Source organism: Xylocopa sonorina, chromosome 12 (assembly GCF_050948175.1).
Source record: "Xylocopa sonorina isolate GNS202 chromosome 12, iyXylSono1_principal, whole genome shotgun sequence".
NCBI lineage: Eukaryota > Metazoa > Arthropoda > Insecta > Hymenoptera > Apidae > Xylocopa > Xylocopa sonorina.
Window position 1 is genome coordinate 8,234,486 of NC_135204.1, and position 22,434 is coordinate 8,256,919.

General features: G+C 42.0%; 2 protein-coding genes across 2 annotated transcripts; one reads left to right on the plus strand and one right to left on the minus strand.

Annotated features, from left to right (window-relative positions):
- The first annotated feature begins 359 nt into the window (after positions 1–359).
- LOC143429707 (uncharacterized) lies at positions 360–5,642 on the plus strand. The gene is made up of 11 exons (XM_076905437.1): positions 360–681; positions 773–1,140; positions 1,236–2,127; positions 2,277–2,446; positions 2,511–2,649; positions 2,735–2,884; positions 3,538–3,774; positions 3,868–3,972; positions 4,075–4,281; positions 4,427–4,779; positions 5,109–5,642. Exons 1-11 carry the CDS (start codon positions 415–417, stop codon positions 5,221–5,223), a joined length of 3,003 nt encoding a protein of 1,000 aa, XP_076761552.1. The 5' UTR covers positions 360–414; the 3' UTR covers positions 5,224–5,642.
- Positions 5,643–7,182: 1,540 nt separating this feature from the next.
- Positions 7,183–9,844, minus strand: Pngl (N-glycanase Pngl). The gene is made up of 6 exons (XM_076905529.1): positions 9,483–9,844; positions 9,114–9,406; positions 8,842–9,045; positions 8,505–8,679; positions 7,913–8,332; positions 7,183–7,834 (listed from the first exon to the last, which is right to left on the minus strand). Exons 1-6 carry the CDS (start codon positions 9,702–9,704, stop codon positions 7,268–7,270), a joined length of 1,881 nt encoding a protein of 626 aa, XP_076761644.1. The 5' UTR covers positions 9,705–9,844; the 3' UTR covers positions 7,183–7,267.
- Positions 9,845–22,434: the final 12,590 nt, after the last annotated feature.

Genomic DNA, 22,434 nt, shown 5'->3' on the forward strand with positions numbered 1-22,434 from the left:
TTTCGACATTTCTATTGGTAAACGAAAATGTCAGGTCGCCCCGTTTTCTCGCCACCGTCGTAAGAGGCAACGACGTAGCTAACCTATCAACAGACTCGTGAAAGTGTATGGGTAACCAAACTCAATTACATTAGCGATATCTCTGCCAATTATGTCTGTTTGGCAGAAATGCATATCTTCGAATTAAATCGCTAACCACGTAGAAGGTTTCTCGTCGAGGCGGTAAGTACTGGTTTCGAAACGATATTTATGCTGTAAAATAGTCGATTTCTCGCGAAACGTTTCACTTTCATCGGTAATACTCTTTATTTCTTGTGGAATACTATGAAATGTAACGTGAAACGATATTCGTTGTGCAGTGTACAGATCGGATTGAAGATCTCTTCTTAGAGGGACGCTACAAATTTGGTTAAAATGTCTGAGAAAACACCATTGCGGTACAACAGTGTGAAAGACCTGTTACAAATGGCCAGAATCAATTATAAAGGGAAAAGGCCGTCGGATATTTATAAGAGGCTCCCAGAAATGTTTAATCTGGCTGAGAACGCCAAAATACGAGGCGACGAGGAGTATCAATACATTATGCTGAGGAGGTGGTTAAATTGCATCGAATGGCTGAGAAGTACGCAGGAATATAAAGGCGATAAGGCATTTTCGTTAACGAATATGCGTGTAAATCAGGTAAGAAGTCGAGTAGTTTTATTTGTTTGTTACATCCACAATATCCGCATCGATATAAAGGACTGAACTATTGTAAACCTCTTTTTTGTAGATCAATGAAGTAAAAAAAGTACTCGCAGAGTTAAATCCGAAATTAGATACACGGTACAAGCAGCATATGAAGGCAAAGACATTGGGAAAGGGTAATAGTACAGAGAAAATGGATGTAGATATTGAAACAGAAACAGACTCTATTATGTCTCCTGTTGACGGTGCCCTGAAACTGCCTGAGACACCAACGAGGGATCCACTGGTCAGTGATAACGAGGAAATTATAAATTGCGATCAAGTATTTCAACTGATACAGAAAGACGATGGTAGATATTTGATTATTGATATCAGGCCCAAGGTACAATTTGATGCTTCAAGAATATTATCTGATAAAGTCATTAACATTCCAAATAGTAGGATAAAGCCCGGGTAAGTGAAATCTTCCGTTACGCAAGCGACTCTATTTTCTGTGTTCTTCAATTAGTCCGAGTAACTAGATTTCATTTTCCTTCTTTTTTTTTTAGAGCTTTGACATCGCATTTCGACAAACATCTTCGCAAAGATAAACACTCTTTAGACCTGTTCAGGCATAGATCGGTGCAATACGTAGACGTAGTAATTCTAATTGATTGGGACACATCGAGCAAAACGTTAACGCCCGACAATCATCTGAACGTATTAAGGAAGATTTTCGAAGATTGGGATCCGGGTATAAAGTACAAAAGAATCGCGATCCTCGACGGTGGTTACGCCGAATGGATAGCTCGTTATCCAGCATTTACGACGAACCCTAATATTGCCGAGCCTAATTTGAACAACGCCCCAAACGAGATATTAGATAACATAGAGTACCCAGAATGGATACACTTGGACGAGGAGGAGAATGCTGTAAAGTCCCGCGAGAATAGGGTGAACAACTTGAAGCTTCTGAATAAAAATGAAATCGCGTCAAAAATTAATATCACGGACGATAAGACGTGGTACAAAGAGTTGGACACGGAAATAAGTAATAACATTTCCATGCAACCCAACAATTTCATGAATAACTCAATCGACGTGGGAAAAGTCTCGAGGAATAACATGAGGGCACGACAATTCGACGATAACTCGTCGATACTTCAACAAAAGAGGGTGTCGAATATCATAAAGAGGAACGACGTGCCCTCGAGACCGACTGTGGATAGAAGTAACAAACCGATCTCGTTAGATGCGTCTGCTTCCGAGTCGAAGGTAGTTTTGAAGTTGATGAAACAGTTAAACGAGCTGGCGAAGAGTAAACAGGAGATGGAGCAAGAGATCTTGGAACAGGAACGCACGTTATTCATGCAATACAACGGGACTAAACACAAGGCTTCAAATGAAGAGGAGTACATTCGTAGTAATGTGAAGATGTTAAGCTTGAAATTGGAAGAAACGGTAATTGATAGTTTGCTCCTTGGAATACATACAGGTTCATTTGTATCTGAATTTTTTTCAAAACTTTTTATTTGTTCTTAATTAAAGATAGGTCAGGTTGAGAAAACGCAAGTGCATAGTAAAAGTTATATTAATCCTTCTTTTCATAGCAAAAAGAGTATAAGAAGCTCGAAGATGAACTCACTAAATATTTCTCAAGAACGGAATCGATTAAGTTCAACGCTGCTGAAGAGAACGAGAAAGGAGGTCTTGAATTTACGCTTGCATTGTTGAAACGACGAATGAAAGATACTTCTGCTGATCGACAAAAGTTGCGAGAGTAAGTGTGTAGATATGGTTCTGTTACATTACTTTTACTACATTTAAACAATTTTTATGAATAGAAAATCGATGAAAAATAATTACAAGGAATTGTCGACGAAAGAGGTGGAGGATGACATACACAAAGAACCGCTGAAAGTAGATAACAATTCTTCGATGGGCAATCTGGAGCGTTCGTACTCTAGTCCAAATTTGCTGCAGGTAATTTAAAAAAGATTCTCTCGCGCGAGGGTCGCTGGGTCTTTCTGGGGAAAAACTTTGTTTAAAAACCATACAAATCATTCAGTTGAAGGATCGCAAAGCGCCGCAAGTGGACAGAAGTTCGAAACCGCAGATCTCACCGATCAATCAAAATGGAACCTACGGAGACAATAAATTGTCCCATCTAAGTTGGGCTAATCGCGAAGAAAGAATGACACCTGTCCATGGAAGTGTCGTAAGTATCGATAAACTATTAATTTAATTAAACACCATTTTATATATATTAAAAATCATTTCGATACGTACATCAAGTGTTAGAAAAAAGATATATATACAATTGCAAGCTCTTCAATTGCAACAAAATGAAGTCGCGTGATTTCCCGGTCCCGCGTGGCGAACGTTCATGTGAGACAAACATTTTCCAACTGTACGGCTTCCGAATCCAATTTACTCCGAATAACGTTTCGCAGTAACTCATAGGCGGTTCACATTAGTACCTGTTTGACTGTCACCACCAAATTACTGTCTGGTGATGTTTGCTCGTGGAACACTGAACTGAAACGCAACACATCGCGCGAATCGTGGTGTCAGATTCGCGTATGCATCGATCAGCAGGATTGTGCTTAATTGTGGCGCGGCGAATTCATCGTGTTAATTATGATTAGCCGTTCGTTCACGAAGCACGTTAGAGGAAAATGTGATCTATATGTAATTAAATAAGGTATCGACGAAACATGGTAAATTTGTCTAGAAAGTTTGTGCCGAATTTCAATGTTTATTACTTTAAAAAGGTAATTGGTGAATAGAGCGACGAAAGTGTGTATGCAAAGTGGAACGCAGGTTTATTAGCGTGCCCTGTAGAGTGAGTTTTGTATTATTGTGTTGCAGCATCCGGGTATCACGGGGTTAAAGAACTTGGGCAACTCGTGTTACATGAACAGTATTATACAGTGCTTAAGCAACACCACGCATTTAGCTAAGTACTTTATGGACAATTTGTACGCGGACGACCTGAATACAAATAACGATAATACTACGCAAGGTCAGGTCGTAGAAGAGGTGGCTCAAGTGATTAAAGCGCTTTGGAGAGGTCAATACAAAAGTATATCGCCTCACGATCTTAAGGTGCGACGTTACTTTACTACCACCCTGTATAAGGAATTCTTTTGTCGCTTTTTATCCTTCGATTTGTTAATGCTTCTTTAAACCGATTGTTAGATCGCAGTGGGACAATACAAACTACAATTCGAAAGTTACGAGCAACAGGACTCTCACGAATTTCTCACGTTTCTTTTAGACTGGATGCATAATGATCTAAAGAAGGTAACGTCTTAACTGGTTCCCAATGAGTTTGTCGGCTCAAGCTTGATTCAAATTCACCTGTTCGTGTTTATAGATAGACATTCATTTTTTTCGTACTTACAGAATTGTAAAGTGCCCTTGGAAATGACAGTCGCTGAGAAAGCCTGGGACAAAGCAATGGGATCTCAACGATCCATAATATCCGATTTATTCTTCGGACAGTTAAGGTCCACGATCACCTGTAGCTTCTGCAAGCAAAGCAGCACCACTTACGAAACGTTCAACAGCCTTACGATGTCGTTGCCAGACTCCAATCGATGTACACTGAACGTAAGCTCTATCGCATAGTATGGAACAAGGTTTGCCTTAAGACAATTCTAACTTATCTGCGTCAATTTCGCCCTGGTTACAGTGTTATTAATCTTAGACTGTCCGTACGGCGCTGAATATTAATATCGCCTATTTGTACTCGCAGGATTGCATATTGAAGTTCGTAAGTGGCCAGAAAGTGTTGGGCTGGAAGTGTCCAAAGTGTCAGACACCCCGTGACGCGACGAAGAAATTCGACTTCGTTAAATTAGCGCCAATTATAGTAATACACTTGAACCGTTTCGCTGAGAGCGGCGGATGGCTTGAGAAGAGGAACACCGCTGTCGATTTCCCCCTCGCGGATTTCAATTTGAAACCGTACTTGGTTACGGACAGTAATAGCGCGACGATCTCAAATATGCGCGGTTACAGTTACAGTTTGTACGCGATGTCGAATCACTATGGAACCATGGAGGGTGGCCACTACACAGCCTTTTGTAAGAATGCTGCTCAAAACAAGTAAGTAGTTTCTCTCTATATATTTTATTACCAATTTTCTTTTTCCATTAGCAACACCTCTTTTTAAATTCTTCCTCAATATAAAAAAAAATTATTGCACAGTAAACTTCAGCGTAGTATGATGGGGTCCAAGTGCCCTGATTAATTTAATATCTCTACCTACTCGATCTTACTCGTTCTCTTAAATTTTAGTTGCTTCAGTTTAGTTTCAACTGCTCTACCGTTAATTGTTCATCAGTGTTAATCTGCAGGAGCTTTCTACGTGGATAACATAAGAAACAGAAGCAGGTGTTAATAACAATAGCATTCGAATGTGTTGTTTCTTTCAGATGGTATAAATACGATGACCAGACAGTGACGGAAGTGACGGTGAACCAAGTGAGGTCACAGAATACCAGTGCCTATCTGTTATTTTATACGTCATTTTCCAGTAACATTATTTAGATGGCTGGATCAGTCCTAAACAGTAACGAATGTCCATTATTGTTTAAGTAATGAGTCAGCCGTCCTGGAAAGCAGATCAGGACGGCTGACTCATTACTTAAACAATAATGAATGTCCTGCGACGATGTAGATAATTGAATATTTTTTGTATGTACGAAATGTATTAATTATGCGGCGCATAAGACCACGACGATATTAAGGGCTTCATTGGTGCTGGGATATATATATATATACGTGTATATATATATAAGCTAGAAGATATATATGTAAATAACTGACTTTGAGCTGAAATTATGATTTCAATTACAGCATTGAAGTTATGTATATCGCGCGATAGACAGAGATTAGTTCAGCAGAAACAGAAAAAAAAAGTAATGCATCGTAAAGAAATATATATCTAGCACTCGTTGCACTCAGTACTCTGGTTCGAATCATGCGTTTCGATAATGTTGTTACACGTTTTGTGATATAGGTATTTCGCGTTCCCTTTGTGTGCATTTCTCTGCACAAATACACGTTTCACGCGAGTTCACAGGGCAGAGAACAGTCGCGGATACACGTATTAGAATATGTTCTAGGTTCCTACATTTATGTTTCGCTTTCTTTTTTCACAGTAGTAAACGAGGATATTTGAACAGCTTGTCTTTCTCGCTTTCGACCAGTATTAAAAATCATAGATCACTTTAACGAGAGGAATTTTTGATAGAAATTTAAAAACGCGATGGAGAGATTCGCATAAAATATTCTTTTAACGCTGAGCAAAGTGAATCTAAACGTAACGATTCATAATGTACTTAACACCTATTCTCATAACTCTTATCCTTGTAATGATAATTTCTTTATCGAAAACTGGTACAGTTAGTCTCATCGACTCATTCGTTACGTAAAGTTGTTTATAATTCTTATTTCTTAATTCTTCTCGTACTATTTCATTCATAACCGTGCGCTATTGAAATTAAATCGATAAACAATTGTCGCAAACATATGATTAGTTTGCATCAGCATTTTGCAACTCCTAATCGCAAATTGAATAAAACACACCACCTTATTACTATGAATATAATAAAAGAATTGAAAAAGAGAAAAAAAAAAGAAAATAAATAGTAATCGTAGTAGTACAAAATTAATACTTTTGGAGCACGTATAAGCGATCGTGATAATACGACAGTAATGTAGATACTGTTTTTATATATGAAATTCAATATACACTAAAAACTAAACGGAAGAAGGTGAACGATATATACGGATATAAATACTGTTGAGACTTTATCCAGGCTTGTGCAGTGATCAATGAAACACTGCGTAGAAACCATCGAATACGAATGTCTCCAAAAAGTGCCATCGAAGACACTCGCTTATTTTGTATATGAAATAAAAAAAAAATGTTCGAACTTGTAAAATCGTAGGGATTCGACTTTATTCGCAACATAAGTTCAACAATTCAATCTTATCATTCTACCATATAAAAATTTCTCAATGAAAATCTCGGGAATTTATTTATTAATTAACTATCGTACAGGATTACGAGCTAAATGCACGAAAGTCTGCGTCTCTGCCTTAGAGGGAAGAAAACTATAAACGTGGAATGTTTTTATTCGATTCACCGTAAAATGATACGTTCAATCTCGATATGTTCGTTTTAGAGAAATTATATTTATTGCCATTAATAATAACATTATTAAAATATCTGTACATATCAATATGACAAAGGAATCACGAAGTACGATGCTATCAAATTAAATTCATATAGTCTTTTGTTGCAAACAAAAAAGAACAATATAAATTCCTAAGATTTGCATCACGTGTACTTAATTCTGTAATTCATTCTTCTGGTTCTCTCAATAAGTTCAAACATTCAGTTTTACAGTAATTTAATTCAAAATTAATCGTCGACCATTATACTTCAATCTCTTTTTACTCGTACACCCAACATTGCCAACTTCTTTTTATCTTCTCCCTTTTTTTCGGGTAACATAGAGCTAATAATAAATAAGTAAAATTAGACAAATCAATAGTGATCCTGGTATCGAATCTAAGTCTGAAATTACCGATTCTCCAATTGGATGTCTATCAAAAAAGGTCGATCGTTCTCGATCTCTAAGCTTTGCCGGAAGAGCTGCGCGTGCTGCCACGCGCAATCGTCTTGGCCGCCGGAAACGGTCGCGGTAAGAATCAACTTCGTGGACCCTTTCAATTGGTCCGTACGATAATTGGAACAATCGTCAATAGATAAAACCAGGGGTTTATTTTGATTTGCACTATCGTAAAACGCTTCTAACTCCCACGACACGTTGGCCTTTTGAAATATATAAACGATAGCTCGCAAATGGAACGTTTTCACGTGTAAATTCGGGTTCGTCACCGCGAAACACCATTTTACTTTACCGGAAGTGGCCCCTGGTGAACGACTTAAGTAGGCCACCTGCCAGTCGTACTCTACTTTACGAAATACCCCACCTTGCACTTGGTTCACTCCGTTTTGCCAACCGGTTATATCCATCAATACTTTACCATCGTCGTTTGTTACCTTGTACACGTCTTTAACGATGGAGTATTGAAAATGAAAGGTGTTCCCGTGCTTGGCGATATCCCAAATGTAGTTCGCATTCGTCTGGAATGTTTAATCAAGGATATTACTTTCAAAACAGTAAAAATTTGTCGAACGAATTCCACGATCCCGTTTCGATACCTCAGCAATTTCTCCTCTTGCTAATCTCCATTCGTAAGAACCAGTGCACCGTCCCTGGTAATTCTCGTCATCCTCAGAGCCCTGTTTGTTGGGCACGTGTATCAACTCGACCAGCTCTAAAAGTCTTCGCTTCGTCACGTATCGTCTGCGAGATGCGCTATAGTTTGGAGAATACTGACGGTGTCTATTCAACGACTCAATGAATTTCAATAGTTTCGTCTCCGAGCAAATGTTTCTTCTCTGCATCACGCCCTGTAGATCGCGCGTGTACCGCCAAGTGACATCTTGCACTTCGTCCTTCGAGAAAGCTATGATATAGGACAGTTTCTTTTTCCATCCTTTCTCGTACATCAGCGGCCGGTCCATGACGTCCTCGCACGGGTCTAGGTGAATCCATCGTTTCTTGTGTATGGACCATACCTGATTGACCAATACAATGCCGATCATTCAATTAGTTCCAACGTCCACCACGTGTCGTTTCTCAAGACGCACGAAGTAGTAGTCTCGTCAGAACAATTTCTATACTGCAATGATTTAACGAGTACCTTTGCTCATATTTTCCATTTATGTAAGGGCAGTGACCATTACACACCTCTGTCCATATGTGATCGGTTTCGTCACGCACATATCTCGCGTCGTATCCTAGGGTTCGACAGAAAAGCGTGAACACGTTGGCCCATTCGCCGCATCGTCCGCGTCTTAGGATCAACAACGGTTCCGGATCGGAATAACGGGGGAACTTTACGCGCGTCGCGCATTTAGTGCACCTAAAAAAATGATATTCATCGATTAACCGCGCCTAATTGTCCCACGCCTCGTTACTGCGCAACAATTAATCCTAGAAAGAGTAACGAACGCCGAGCGAGAGCGAATTTCTCTAGTCTTTCTAGTGTCAATCTTGCATTTTGAATTAAAGTTTAACCAATTACTTGTATATCTCTATTCGTGAACATTTGGGATTCTCAGAACGTACTACTTCCTGGTATTTACATTCTGAGAAACAGCCGGTGCACTTTGGGTTATCTACCCAGGTGAAGAATTTACCCTTGAACCAATGCAACAGTTCCATTAGGTACAAGTCTTTGGCATCGTCTATGTCTTCTTCGGTGAAGCTCGGATTCAACTTAACGTGCCTGCAAACACGAATCCCATGAGCAACAAAATCCAAAGCCTATCTATGCATAACTTATTCGACAATTACTTATGCAGCTGCCTGAGTCTTGTCATAGTGGCAATTTCAAGGTCTGCGATCGGTATCACTTTTCTGGCCTTCTCTTGAAGGCTGGCATTCTCGTAATGCTGAACATTCTGATAGTTGAACAGGATGGAACTGAAAAACTGTTTCTCCTTGTTGGTCACCAATGGTGGCAGCAGATTGTACAACTCCAGATTCGTAATAGGTCCTCTTGGGGAGTTGCTCTTGCTAAGCTCCTTCTGTAGGGTCTGCAATTTCGCAAGTGGCGCTGCCGACGGTAGGGAGAGACAGTCAGTGCCCTATCGAACGGGGAATCGTGTAATTTTGCCTAAAAATTCATCAAGCTCGCTTCGACGTATCGTTATGCGTAATTACCTCGATGAAGCCAACGTCGAACAGGCACTCGATGGCTCCGCTGGCTGGGACCAGTTTGTCGATGACCAGAGGGTCCTTCAGCCTCACCTCCCGATATTGCTCGTCATTTGGGTGCGACAGGATGTTCTGGCAAACGGTTAACAATGCGCCCTCCGCGTCGTTTCGCACCTGTTCCTCGTTTTCTCTCAGCAGTTCCAAAGACCTTTGCAAATTCTTGTCCATGGCTAAAGTGCGTGCACTGTCGTCACGGGTAACATGTGTGGTCAGAGGCGAAGAGTGCTACTCCGCTGATGGAACGCAAGTCACTCGTGGAACGTGCGGGTTCCGGTTTTATTAATCGTCCACTAGCGCTCGTCGTGAGTAGCCAATGAAACTGAACGAAGTGAGTAAATTAACTTGCATCCTCTGGCTACCGTTTCCCCTATTTCTCTTTAAATACGGATCCTGCTAATTATTCCAAACTTATTTTATTTTATTTTCGCAATATAGTTAAGCAGGATTAGGGCTGTAGATAAGGTAGGAATTTAAGGATCACATTTGTTAACGGGGAACTGAAGAACTACTAGCGCCATCTCTTAGAGAAGCGCTGAAACTGGTCGTGCATTAGTTTCACTATTCTTCGCAGAGATGGCGCCAGTAATTTTCAGTAGTTCACTTCGCTGTCGATAATTGTGTGCGACCAGTTTGAGCACTTTTTACAGAGATGGCGCCACGGGTTCTAGAGCAGGGTCATCATCATCTGTCTCACTCTTTCTTATAGCTTTTTTATATATCTTTCTCTCTCTTACCTCAATAGCGGGAAATATCAAATAAATTACAAAACCGTCAGATCTCAGCAGATGTTTAGCACACTGAGTATTGAGAGACATTTTGGTCGTTGTTAGCCAAAATTACAGGTACTGAAAGCCATATACATATTTCTTTTAAATCGTCATAAAAATGATATATAATACGATGATATACATTAGCGGTTTAAAAGCTCTTTTCCTATTAAAATTGCACAATATACAGTACTTATTATTCATAGTTATATTATATTATTCATACTTCTTCCAGTATGTCGCTCACCTCGACACACAGTGGGACAGAAATATCTCTTCCGGTTCCAAACGTTATTCTAAAACCTGTTAAAAGCACAAAAGTCTTTTCCGTTTGATATATAACGACGTATCTATAAACAAGGTCCAACCCTATTGTACCCTCTACACGATATCGTTAAGGTGTATCGTATACGATGCCACAGAATGGTCGTGAGATAAGAAAAGCGTAGCTGTGACTCAGAATGCTCTTGAAACGTATGTATGACATCTGTATCCAAACGATTTCATATACGCGGCTCTATACCATTCCAGATAAAAAAGCGAATGCATCTCTGCGTGCATCGCGCGGGACGAAGTCGAATCGAACGAAAGAATTGCTCGTCTCGATTGGCAATATTTTCATCCACGAAACTTAAACAGACATTTTTCTTAGCGAGCAGGTTTAATTTCAAATAAAACGAACATCAGTTCGGATATCAAGGAAATCGATCCTTCAAATGTTTACTGTTACGACGAACGACGTATTCGAACTGTAAGATTATAGTTGTTCGCGTTAAGTCTAAGATTAAAGGGGATACTCTTGGTAACCTTAACGCTGCGATGGCGGTTCTCGTAAAATGTTTACGCTGCGAGGTGGATCCGTTAAGTTCCGCACTTTAAGATTATGGGGAGAGAAAAGTTGGGATTCTATGGAGGCTGGCGTCTGAATTCTACGGTTATAGAAACGGAGTTTCTCCGTGCTCGTGAAGTTACGTAACGTAACTTCGAAATTCCAAGTCCTGCCAAGATGGCCACCCAGATTTTGGTACCACACGGGATTCCTCTTTGAGCGAGGACTTTCGAGATTTCCACTCGTTTACACGCAATTTCCTTGTTTCCACCTTTAAAACGACGTGGCGGAGAGACTGTTTGTCCTTCTTTTTTTCCCTCGACCAACTCGTTGGCGCGTAATTTACCTCGAGAGCAAAGTTGCAAATTAGAAATGCAATTTTCTGAACGTGCACCAGTCCCCGTTTCACTTTAGCCGGCCAGGTATTACGGCCTGATTTTCTACAACATTACTTTCTTTCAAACTACGGACAATCGGTCGAAAGTGGAGCGCTCCTTTTGTTCCATTTTTGATTATGTACAGCTGCAAGCGTCGTCGCGCTCCTTAAGGTGGGGCCAACTTTTCGACTGCATCTCACTTCTATGCAAACCAACAACTTATCCACTTCGATCAACAAACTATTTCGACACGCAAACGAACGGTCCATTTTATTCTCGCATTGAAAACGAGCTCCTCGCTGTTGCAGCGTAATTAAAGCTAATTAAATCGCGTAGAGGTCGCGGTACAGTTCGAGGTCCGCGTCAAGTTTTTATTGTTAAGATAGAAACTTTTTGTCGTTAACAATTGACGCGAATGGCGCAGTTGAAACGAGATTCGCCAGCGAGAGGATTCGAAATAACGGTTCAAGCGCAACGTGCAGTTTGGAGGGCCATTTTTTTCAGCCGTGAGACTCTCTAACGAGCGGAATTATGAGATCGAACGGGCACGGGGGAATAAATTACCGAGTTCACGCGGAAATAAACTCGATGGACAAATACACGTTGTCCAAGCGCGCGGGTGTTTGCGCAGCCGCGCAATTTCGCTGATTCCGCGAAACTTCCGCGAGATATTTACCTTCTGAAGCGTCGCGACTCTGATAATCGAATGGGACGGCAGGTCCGCGCATTTAGCACGGCTAGAAAGCGTTTTCATCAAGCGTCACGCGGGAAAAGAGAGTTCTTCAGCGCGTCATCGAAAACCATTTTTCCAGACGAACGTCAAAAAAAAAAAAAAAAAAAAGAAAAAATGAGATACTTCGCTCTTTTTCCCTTTCCAACGCAACTCGTCGACGCACGGGTCGTTTCGGATAGTCTGCCTTCGCGAGACGTCACTTAAATTGCAGTCCCTACAGTCGTTAAAGCATTTTTAATAGCCGAGAGAAATTATTTTTCAATTTCGATGCAATTTTTCGACGTACAGCGATCGTTGGAGTCAATCTACCTGCGCGAAAAATATTTTCCACACGCAGTTGGGAAATGTTTTTATGGTTGAACGAGGAGAGGAATAAAAGTGATGTCTCGCTGGGCGAAGAATTTCTCGATACATGGATCGATCGAGGTAATCCATTTCTGTGAAACGATATTTTACAAAAAAGGCTTAAACGATCGCGTGACGAATATTTTCGCGAATAACGCCGCTGAAGATACTTGTCGCGTGAGAAGTAACGTGAATATGATTTTTCTAGGGAATATCACCGCTGAAAATATATTTCGAGTCATTAGAGATTATTTCTCCGGACAAATCGCGATGCAACTGTTCACTATTGCGTCTCGCGGTAAGTTTTCGAGGTATAGATCGATAGTTGGCCAACGATCGGTCAAGGTAACAAGCGGAAACGCTCAGTTCCGGTGCCGTTAAATACGGCGAATGAAATAATGGACAAAGTTCCACACGGTATATAGAGTTCCGGAACAATATTGCCTTTAGAAAGCAATATTTCAACGGCTCGTAAAGTTCCCTACCGACGTATCGTTAATCGGTTTCAGTTTCGAGTCGGGTTCCATTGAAAGGCGCGGAGAATTCTAAGTAACATTTATAATCGCCCCATAATCCCTCTGTCGTTTTATAATTCTGTTTTAATTGAATATTGTATTACCATTCGTCGGTAACGAAGAGTAATGATCAGCATCCTATTGTCGCGAGCATTTTCTTTCTTCTTTACAATATTTATTCCATGCTTCGATCGCTTTTCATGATGGACTTCGAATATTGTCTGATTATAAACTGTGTAGATCTACTGGCGCAACAAGGTTGGTGAAATCGTTGACTTGTACTACTTGGCAGGACCGTTCCACCTTGCACTACCATCTGTATTTGATTTATAGCCAGTGAAGATTAGATAATTGTGAGAAATGGTGAATAGAAAGGTATACAAACGATCGAAGAGGGTTCTGTGCATTTTCTTAATGCATCGTCCCTCTCTAGAGCCTTGTTTAAACATTCGAATAGGCTATAGAGTTAGAGGCGTCCTCGAGACCTCCAACAGTCTAAGAAAGCATTATTGTACAGACCCTCAAGTTGAAAGTTCTCAGCCATTAATTCCATAGTAATCATTTTGTTATTTCTTACACGATCAAAACTATAGTAACGTTATTTAAAAAGTCTTTTCTAGTGCCTTGTCTAAATATTCGAATAGGTTATGCAGTTAGAGGTGTCCTCGAGGCCTCCAACAGTCTAAGAAGGCATTATTGTACAGACCCTCAAGTTGAAAGTTCTCAATCATTAATTCCATTACAATCATTTTGCTATTTCTAACACGATCAAAAGTACAGTAGCGTTGTTTAAAAAATCTTTGCTAGAGCCTTGTCTAAATATTCGAATAGGCTATGCAGTTAGAGGTGTCCTCGAGGGCTGCAACAACCTAAGAAGGCATTATTGTACAGACCCTCAAGTTGAAAGTTCTCAATCATTAATTCCATTACAATCATTTTGCTATTTCTCACATGATCAAAAGTACAGTAGTATTGTTTAAGAAAGTACAGGAATTTTTTCTTGTTGGACGCGATCATCAGTTTTCAATAGACTCGAGGCGGCTTCGGACGAGAGGTTCGCGCGACGAAAAGGAAAGAGGAACGACGACGAGGCTTCTTTCTGGTGCATAATAATCTGGTCGCATCCGCGGCCCCAACAATGAGGATCGATAATTCGAAAGGGTCGAGAGTAGCCGTGCCGTTGAAAAAGATCCGGGGCCGGGGCAACGGAAGCCTCGCAGCCAGGCGCAGAGGAGAAACACATCGGGACCTGTGCGCGGGGCCGTATTTCAAAGGATTCCAACGACAATTCGAGCTCCTCGCGAGAGCTTTGTTATCGGCTGGCCCCCTCTGCGGGTACCTGTTCGCCTTCGTCGCGTTTCCAACGGGCCATTCTGGGTCAACGTTGGTCAAACCGTCCACCCACTTCTCTCTCTCTCTCTCTCACTCTCTCCATCTTCCAGCAACTGAACTGAAATAAAGTTCCCCCGAGGAACGATCATTTCTCACTCTGGCCGATGTTATTAGTTCGTGTTGCGTCGTTCCAGACACTCGTAGGATCATGATTTTAAGGTTAAGTGATTTGCGAGCTGGAAACGTTGGACGGAGAACGAGAGATGGCGCGTCTTTTCCACGTTAACGCGTTGACGTAAGTGCTCTCTGTAGACGAACGTTTGGGAACGACGGCTAAAAGTATTTTAACGAAATTTGTTAGGCAAAAAAAATTGTATACTGCAAGCTTGAAATGTTGTTAAATATCGAGGATCCACTTCTGACTTCCGTCATCGAATTCAAAATGAGCGTCAGAGCGTTAATTAGCAAATGGGATAGAATAAATCGAAGGAATTATTTGTGCGAGTGGAAAAAATTAAACGAACGGAAAGAGACCGTTTAAACGTTCATCCTCGTGTTATTAATCACGAGCGTACGTATTCTCTCTGATTCTTTTTGGTCCGCGCGAATTTTCCGCGCGTCGAGCCTGAATCGATACTCCCGGGTATACACGCGTTGGAAATCAGCAAGCTCGAAGATATCTCGATGTTTCACGTGTCATTGACTGTTAAAGCGTCGGGCTCGCGTGCGAAAATCGAGGGACACGCGGAGCTGTGGGGCGAGCTCGCGAGCGTTTGTGAAAATTCGATGAATTTCAATTTCCGACAAATAGCCCCGCTCGAGGTTCCATCCACTTATTCTGGCTTCGATAAATTTTCAATATCCACCAGAGGCCTCCATTGTACCCGAAACGCCCCTCGCCACACCTTTGCTGCCGTGCCACGGGCCGCTATCTCTCTCTTTCTCTCTCCAACCAGCTTGGTCCTACGCGCGTGACCGATACACGTGTACATCGCGCGCTCGTTAATGCCGGAAACGGTGTTTTGCATCTCAAACGGTGCTTACCAGCCCCGTGCAGCGTTGATCGACAAGACGACTGGCTCGCCTCGAAAAAAAGGGGGTAAACAGTTTGAACAAAGGTGGCGCGCGTCGATCGAATCGTCGTTAGCATCCCTAATTCGTCGCTGCGTCCTAACCGGAAGTCCCTCTCTTGTATGCTCTCGCAATGGATTCGTAAAACGTACTCTATTTAACGAAATACGTATGTTTAGAGTTGGAGGCTGTAATGATGTGGTCATCGTTGTTGGGGTTGGATTTTTCGGGGATGAGAAGTTTTAGAGAGGGTTGGTTAGAGATATTTTCTATTTGGAGTGTGATTAAATCGTTGCGATCAGGTTGTAACGAGTAGATTAATTGTTTCGCATTCGAGAGGGGTCACAGTTTGGGTAGTCTGAAGGAGGCATCGTTCAGAGGGAAATCGCGTTCACCCTGGCAAATATCGTTATCGTTTGACGCGTAATCTGCCGTCGGATGCATCAAAGGTGACGGCTAGCTACGACGGGGCGGATGTGCAAATAAAACAGCCGCCACCCCTCGACTCCTAGATGAAATCGTTAGCGATGTTCAGCGAGCGTCGAGAGGCTCGTGGGACGCGTTATTAGTGTACGTTAATTCGCGTATAATAAGCTCATTAAATCTTCTTATTCGAGCAAGTTGAAGAGTCGCTGCTTTTTCATCCGCGTTTTTTTTTCTCCTTTCTTTTTTTGCTTCTCCTCCTCTCCCTCCCCTCACATCGTCCCGTACTCCTCCTCGTCCCACCTTCCCGCACCTTTTTTCACCAGAGTTTTGAATGGCGTTTATTAGGGCCACGAGTCCGCATCGAGAACTACTTCGTCGCGGAAGGATCATTAAATGAGAGAGAAAAAAAATAAAAAAATACACTCCAGCACGGTGAACTACCGCCGCGAGTAGATTCATTTTGTCCTTACTCTTCTCTCTCTTTTTTTTGGGGGGTTTCTCGTACCGCGCTCTCCTTTTATTTTCCATGAATCACCTTTTCGAAAGTTTCGCGATCTCGTTACGGAGTTCAGTTTTTTGAAACTCGTCCCGTAGGTTGGCACGCTTGTTGCGATTATCGAGGGTCCTTAACGCGGTGAATGTTATTACAAGCTTCTCTGTCGCTGATCTTGATTCGTAGGTTGACTCGTTCGAAGTCATTGGAAGAAAACAACGCGGTGCTTCTTCAAAAACTGAAACAAATAAAGGAGAATAAACTAGAGACCCAAAGTAGCAAAGATTTAATTATGATCACATTGTTTGGATACGTGTAACAATAAAAAGGAGGTACCATCGTGTCAACGCATATTAGAGCGTCTAAATCGCCAACTTCTGAGTAGCAACGTGGGAAGCTTTAACAGAAACTGTGGCCACGAAGTAAAATTCGTATATTCCAGTATCGAATTTATCGAGAGGAACCCAGGGCAGGGAAAAAGGAAGATTCCTTGGTATGGTTAAATCGGATATCACTTGAGCGTATCTTTTGTCGAACGCCAGCATTCGCAATCAAGTTATTTACAGTTCGAGAAGCAAAGATCCGTAGTCACGGATAACCTCTTTTCCCCGGCACATTCGACCGTAATAGGGTTTACGTAATCTCTGATAATAAACGAATCCATTTTCCGGTAAATAGATTTTGCCTAACCGCTGCTTTTTATCAGCGCTACTTAGTGCCCTATCAACCGGACGAAGAAGCCTCCATCGCAGATAAAAATTGCCTGTCGACTACGTCTATCCTCGTTCAGCCTCTCCTTTAACGACACCAAACTGCTCTACTCGATTTCTTACACATTACTCCATACAACTGAGCGATTTATTACGCTTTTATCGCGTTGCTTATCATTTTTAGGATATTTAAACGTCGAGAGAACAAACTTCGTTGCTTCAAGTTTAGAAAGTAACAATTGTTCTTCTTATAGCCGTGCTTATCATCTTTAGAATGCTTAAGGGTCGAGAAAACAGGTTACGATGCTTCACGTTTAAAAGGCACCGACACCTCTCGCAGAGTGTATGAATTATACGCGCACTGTTCGCCGCGACGTGACACGGGACTTAAAAAGGGGGCCAACGGTGGCGAAAGGTTGGAATGGCGAGGCTCAGGTGCGAAGGAGGCGAGTGTACAGGAAATATCGAGGGGAAGTGGGAAGATTTGCCGCCTGGCTGAGGAATAAAAACCGCTCTCGAGCGTTCAGATCGAGCGGAATAAAAGATGATGCATCTACGTAGCCGCGATTTCATGGGGGTGCGTCGACGAATTCGTGTGAAAGATTACACGGGCACATCGATAATCTACCCACGAGATTGGTTAATTAACTTATCGACCGAGTGTCGCGATTTGTTTTGCGTTTGCACTGCGAGAAATGCGCAAAATGCTGCAAGTAAATAGTACGGGTCAGTCGTTTCCGATCCATTGCTCCCTAATTCCTGAAACGTATCACTGCTCGTAACAGAGTGTGTCACGAGGTCGTTCTTATTACGTTATTCGAAAGCTCGCGTGAATTTTGATGGGCTCGAAGATTCAGTATTTCGCTGAGGCGGACAAGAAAAACCATCGAGAGGAAATAACGTACAACGCACGTTGGATCCGTCGATCATGCGAAAGTTTCGCAAAATTCTCCTTACGTAAACGCAATACTTGGAACGTTTCCTATAGGAAGTGTTCGAATCGATCAACTCCGGGTACATACGCGAGACCATGAAATTTTAATGGGAATTTTTCGTTCGACGCCATGTTGCACTGGGACGAGAAATTTCGTAGATGCAATGGGGCACACTCTGGTCGAGGGAAACGATGGCCAAAAGGGACGCGACAATAAAATTCCGTTCAATTATTTGTTGGATAATAGTGAATTATTCATTGTTTAATTGTTGTCGTGAATATTCAACCCTTTTTCACCAGCGAACGAAAGTAGCCAGAACGGAAGGGTTCTGGTTAGAAATTCGCTGGTACACGTAACGAACTGTATTACAGCCTTAACATCAAGTATCATGTCACAAGCTCGTGGTCGCGTGGAGTTTATGTAATAAATTCAACTTCACCGTCCAAACAACTCATAAAATATTCAACGTCGCCCTACAATCTGTTCGTCATTTGAATATCGTGTCACGGACATAACAACATCCACTTCTGCACGAGTTTCGTTACGATCCGCGATCGTTGGCGCGGATAACAGATTCAGCTGGTCGCGATCGCTGATCTCGGTCATCAGACTCGTCGAACCTCGAATTATTTTCGCGGATACCATAATTAGCCGATTCGCAATCGTACGATTAAATCAGCGACGCGCAAGAGAAAGAGAGAGACTAGTTTCGTTGGAAACAAAAGGTCGCGAAGCAGATGAGATTGATCGAGGGAGTTTCACATAAGCGTAGCGACCCGCCAGGAAGTCGAGGCGAGGGCAGGGGACGCGAGAACGCGGGGAACGCGGTAACAAAGCTCGCAGGTCGGATTTTCGTAATAAGAAATCGAGCGCGTCCGCTTTGTTCCCGTTGGCCTTTATGTACGTTTAATGCCTGGCCGTTGGAATCGACGTATTTGCCAAGGCCTGGCTGGCAGGAAGTGCAAAGATACACCCGTCGCCGCGATAAGGGGCCACGGCAGTGGGACACGGATAAAGGAAAGGGGTGGAGAGAGAAAAAAAGGGAAAGAAAAAAAATTGACCAGGGGAATTTGTAGCTGGAAGAATACAACAGATATCTCCGGTATAGATCTGGCCGCGGGTGACAATGGCGGCCGCAGCTATTGGCCCGTTTCACGAGCACGGCCCATATCAATACCCTTTTGTTGCACATGACTGAGTTCTGGATAAAATCCTCTCTCTCTCTCTCTCTCGCGCGCTCGAAACGCCCGCGGATCCTTCTTTCTTCCTCTGCCCGCGGAAAGTCGTGGAATAACGCGCAAACTTCCACGGCGAGCGAAATTCTTTGGAAAAATATTTCTTACCCGTTCTATGGAACACTTCGAGCGTGCAGATGCGTTTTTGTTCGCGACGCTCCACCTAGTTTTTCACTGCGCGTGCACTTTGCTGCGCCCTATGCTCGCGCGGATTAAAGATCGCCGAGCATCTTGCGTCATTGGGTTCTTCGATCTGCCATATAAAATAATCGGAGGTCTTCATTTTTTTGTCCCAAGGGATACGATGCTTAAGTACCGCGCGAAGTCGGTAAGTTGGTCCTCTTCTGTATCACACTGTTCCCTAACTAGTTCAGCTACTTTTTACACGTTACTATTGCATGTGACTGATAAAAACAAATTTATAGTCCCATATTCTATTTAATTAAATACTTTGATTGCCAAAATATTATTTTTCTTAGCAGAGTCGTCCCTCTTAAGAAAAAAAAATGACGAGGCAAAGTCTGCAAGTGGTATTTCTTTCAGACTCTTCAGTCTGAACTGATCGAGGACCTCTCGAACCCATAAGTTTCTTCTCCTGTTCATATACAGCATTCTATTTCTTAATGCAAGATTCATTTTTGTTTCTGCGTTGACACGATCCAACAGTGACGCTGTTTAAAGTTTTTCGTGTATGTGTTTGTTAAAAAAAGCTGTTGTCTGTACAGATGTCGGCTAATCGATGCTGTGTCGCGCGTGCCAACCTGCACACGGGCGCATTATAATAACGGGGCCGCCACAAAGGCGACAACTCCACTGGCAGATTAGAAGAAGAAAAGTGCTACTCGAGCGCGGACTCGCGCGGCGAGCCAGTCTTTACACCGGGGCCGTTTAAGTCGGCCGCACATATTTAAAGAACCGGCCAGCAAACTTTGCGAAAGGGAAACCGCGTGAAAGCACCAACGCGGCCGCCTCTTCCCTCTCATCACGCTACACCAATTCATGTACAATTAAACGTAATAACGATCCGGCGGCGTAACACGCTTCCTGAAAAGGAACAATAACGACATAAACGAAGCCTTTTCCTACGGCGCCGTCCGTCGCCCGGCTATTTTTCGCTAAAAGGGTGAAGGGTTAATTAACCCCGACTCCAACCGCACGTCTGATGTACTTCGCGTGAGCGAAATGTGATTTATTGCGTTTCAAACAGTGTTTCACATTTTATTGTACATTAATTTTAAGAGATTTTCCTAATGTATTATATTGGTTTGGTTAAATAAATATGTTTTTTTAAGATGAATACGGCTTAGTCTTAATGATTTGCCTCTGTTCTATCCACCTCCTATCCTTGTTTCCACGACATCTTCATAAATTATATAATAAGATGGTTACATTCGAAACTAAGTACTTGCGTTCCTCGAAATTTCCTGGAAAATGACGTCACCTTCAGGAATCGTCGAAATTCCAGGAATTCTCGATGACGTCATTTCCAAGAAGTGGCACGTTCGGATACCTCCTCACATGTTATGTTCTCCTGATACATTGCCGATTTTTCGAATAAAATCTTGAAAATCCGACTTTGTAACAGGAGAACATAAGTAGTGAGGAGGTATGCTTGCCACTTCCAGGAAAATGACGTCACTTCCAAGAATCGCCGAAATTCCGGGAATTCTCGATGACGTCATTTCCAAGAAGTGGCACTTTTCGGATACCTCCTGTGACGTCATGTTCTTCTGATACATTGTCGATTTTTCGACCAAAATTTCCAAAAATCGACAAAGTATCAGGAGAACATGACGTCATAGGAGGTATGCCTGCCACTTCCAGGAAAATGACGTCACTTCTAGGAATCGCCGAAATTCCTGGAATTCTCGATGACGTCATTTCCAAGAAGTGGCACTATTCGGATACCTCCTGTGACGTCATGTTCTCCTGATACATTGCCGATTTTTCGAACAAAATCTTGAAAATCCGACTTTGTAACAGGAGAACATAAGTAGTGAGGAGGTATGCGTGCCACTTCTAGGAAAATGACGTCATTTCCAGGAATCGCCAAAATTCCAGGAATTCTCGATGACGTCATTTCCAAGAAGTGGCGCTTTCGGATACCTCCTATTACGTCATGTTCTCCTGTTAAAAAGTCGAATTTTGGAAATTTTGGTCGAAAAATCGACAATGTATCAGGAGAACATGACGTCACAGGAGGTATCCGAATAATGCCGCTTCTTGGAAATGACGTCATCGAGAATTCTTGGAATTTCAGCGATTCCTGGAAGTGACGTCATTTTCCTGGAAGTGGCAAGCATACCTCCTATGACGTCATGTTCTCCTGATACTTTGTCGATTTTTCGATCGAAAACCCGAAGTTTCGACTTTGTATCAGGAGAACATAACATGTGAGGAGGTATCCGAAGTGCCACTTCTTGGAAATGACGTCATCGAGAATTCCTGGAATTTCTGATACCTTCTATGACGTCATGTTCTCCTGATACTTTGTCAATTTTTCGATCGAAAACCCGAAAATTCGACTTTGTATCAGGAGAACATAAGTGGTGAGGAGGTATCTGAACGTGCCATTTCCTGGAAAATGACGTCATCGAGAATTCCAAGAATTTCGGCTATTGCTGGAAGTGACGTCATTTTCCAGGAATTTTCGCAGGGAACTATCTTATTGTAATTAATGACTATGTTATGGAAAAAGGGATAGGGGATGGATAGAAACAGAGGCAAATGACTAAACGCCTTGCATTTCTCTTAAAAACATATTTATTTAACCAATCTAATGATAGATACAATATATTACACTGAAATTTTATTTTACAATACTATTACTTATAATGTAACATTTAAAGACTTAAAAATATTCGAATTACATGAAAATGTATATATATATGTAATATGACATAAACTTAATGTAAAGTTAGTTGATTGAAGAGATTCCTCAAACTGCATTGGTTCTTCAAAGTCCCTCTTCCAATTCCCTCGCAGCTGATTGTCCTAAAAAACGAACGATCAATTTGAATCAGTATGAAAAGAGAAATGTCTGTCGCATCCTATTAGCGAACAAGTAGCAAGCACACACACGCACACTCGCATTACACTGTTCAAATATTTCTCTACACCACTGGGTACA

Excerpts from the sequence above, each read along its gene's own strand:
- LOC143429707 (XM_076905437.1), top strand. The coding sequence starts at position 415 with ATGTCTGAGAAAACACCATTGCGGTACAACAGTGTGAAAGACCTGTTA. Across the intron at positions 2,128-2,276 it reads GCTTGAAATTGGAAGAAACG|CAAAAAGAGTATAAGAAGCT; the intron begins GTAATTGATAGT and ends TTCTTTTCATAG. Across the intron at positions 2,650-2,734 it reads CTAGTCCAAATTTGCTGCAG|TTGAAGGATCGCAAAGCGCC; the intron begins GTAATTTAAAAA and ends CAAATCATTCAG.
- Pngl (XM_076905529.1), bottom strand. The coding sequence starts at position 9,704 with ATGGACAAGAATTTGCAAAGGTCTTTGGAACTGCTGAGAGAAAACGAG. Across the intron at positions 8,680-8,841 it reads TCACGAATAGAGATATACAA|GTGCACTAAATGCGCGACGC; the intron begins GTAATTGGTTAA and ends TCATTTTTTTAG. Across the intron at positions 7,835-7,912 it reads CAAGAGGAGAAATTGCTGAG|ACGAATGCGAACTACATTTG; the intron begins GTATCGAAACGG and ends TAAACATTCCAG.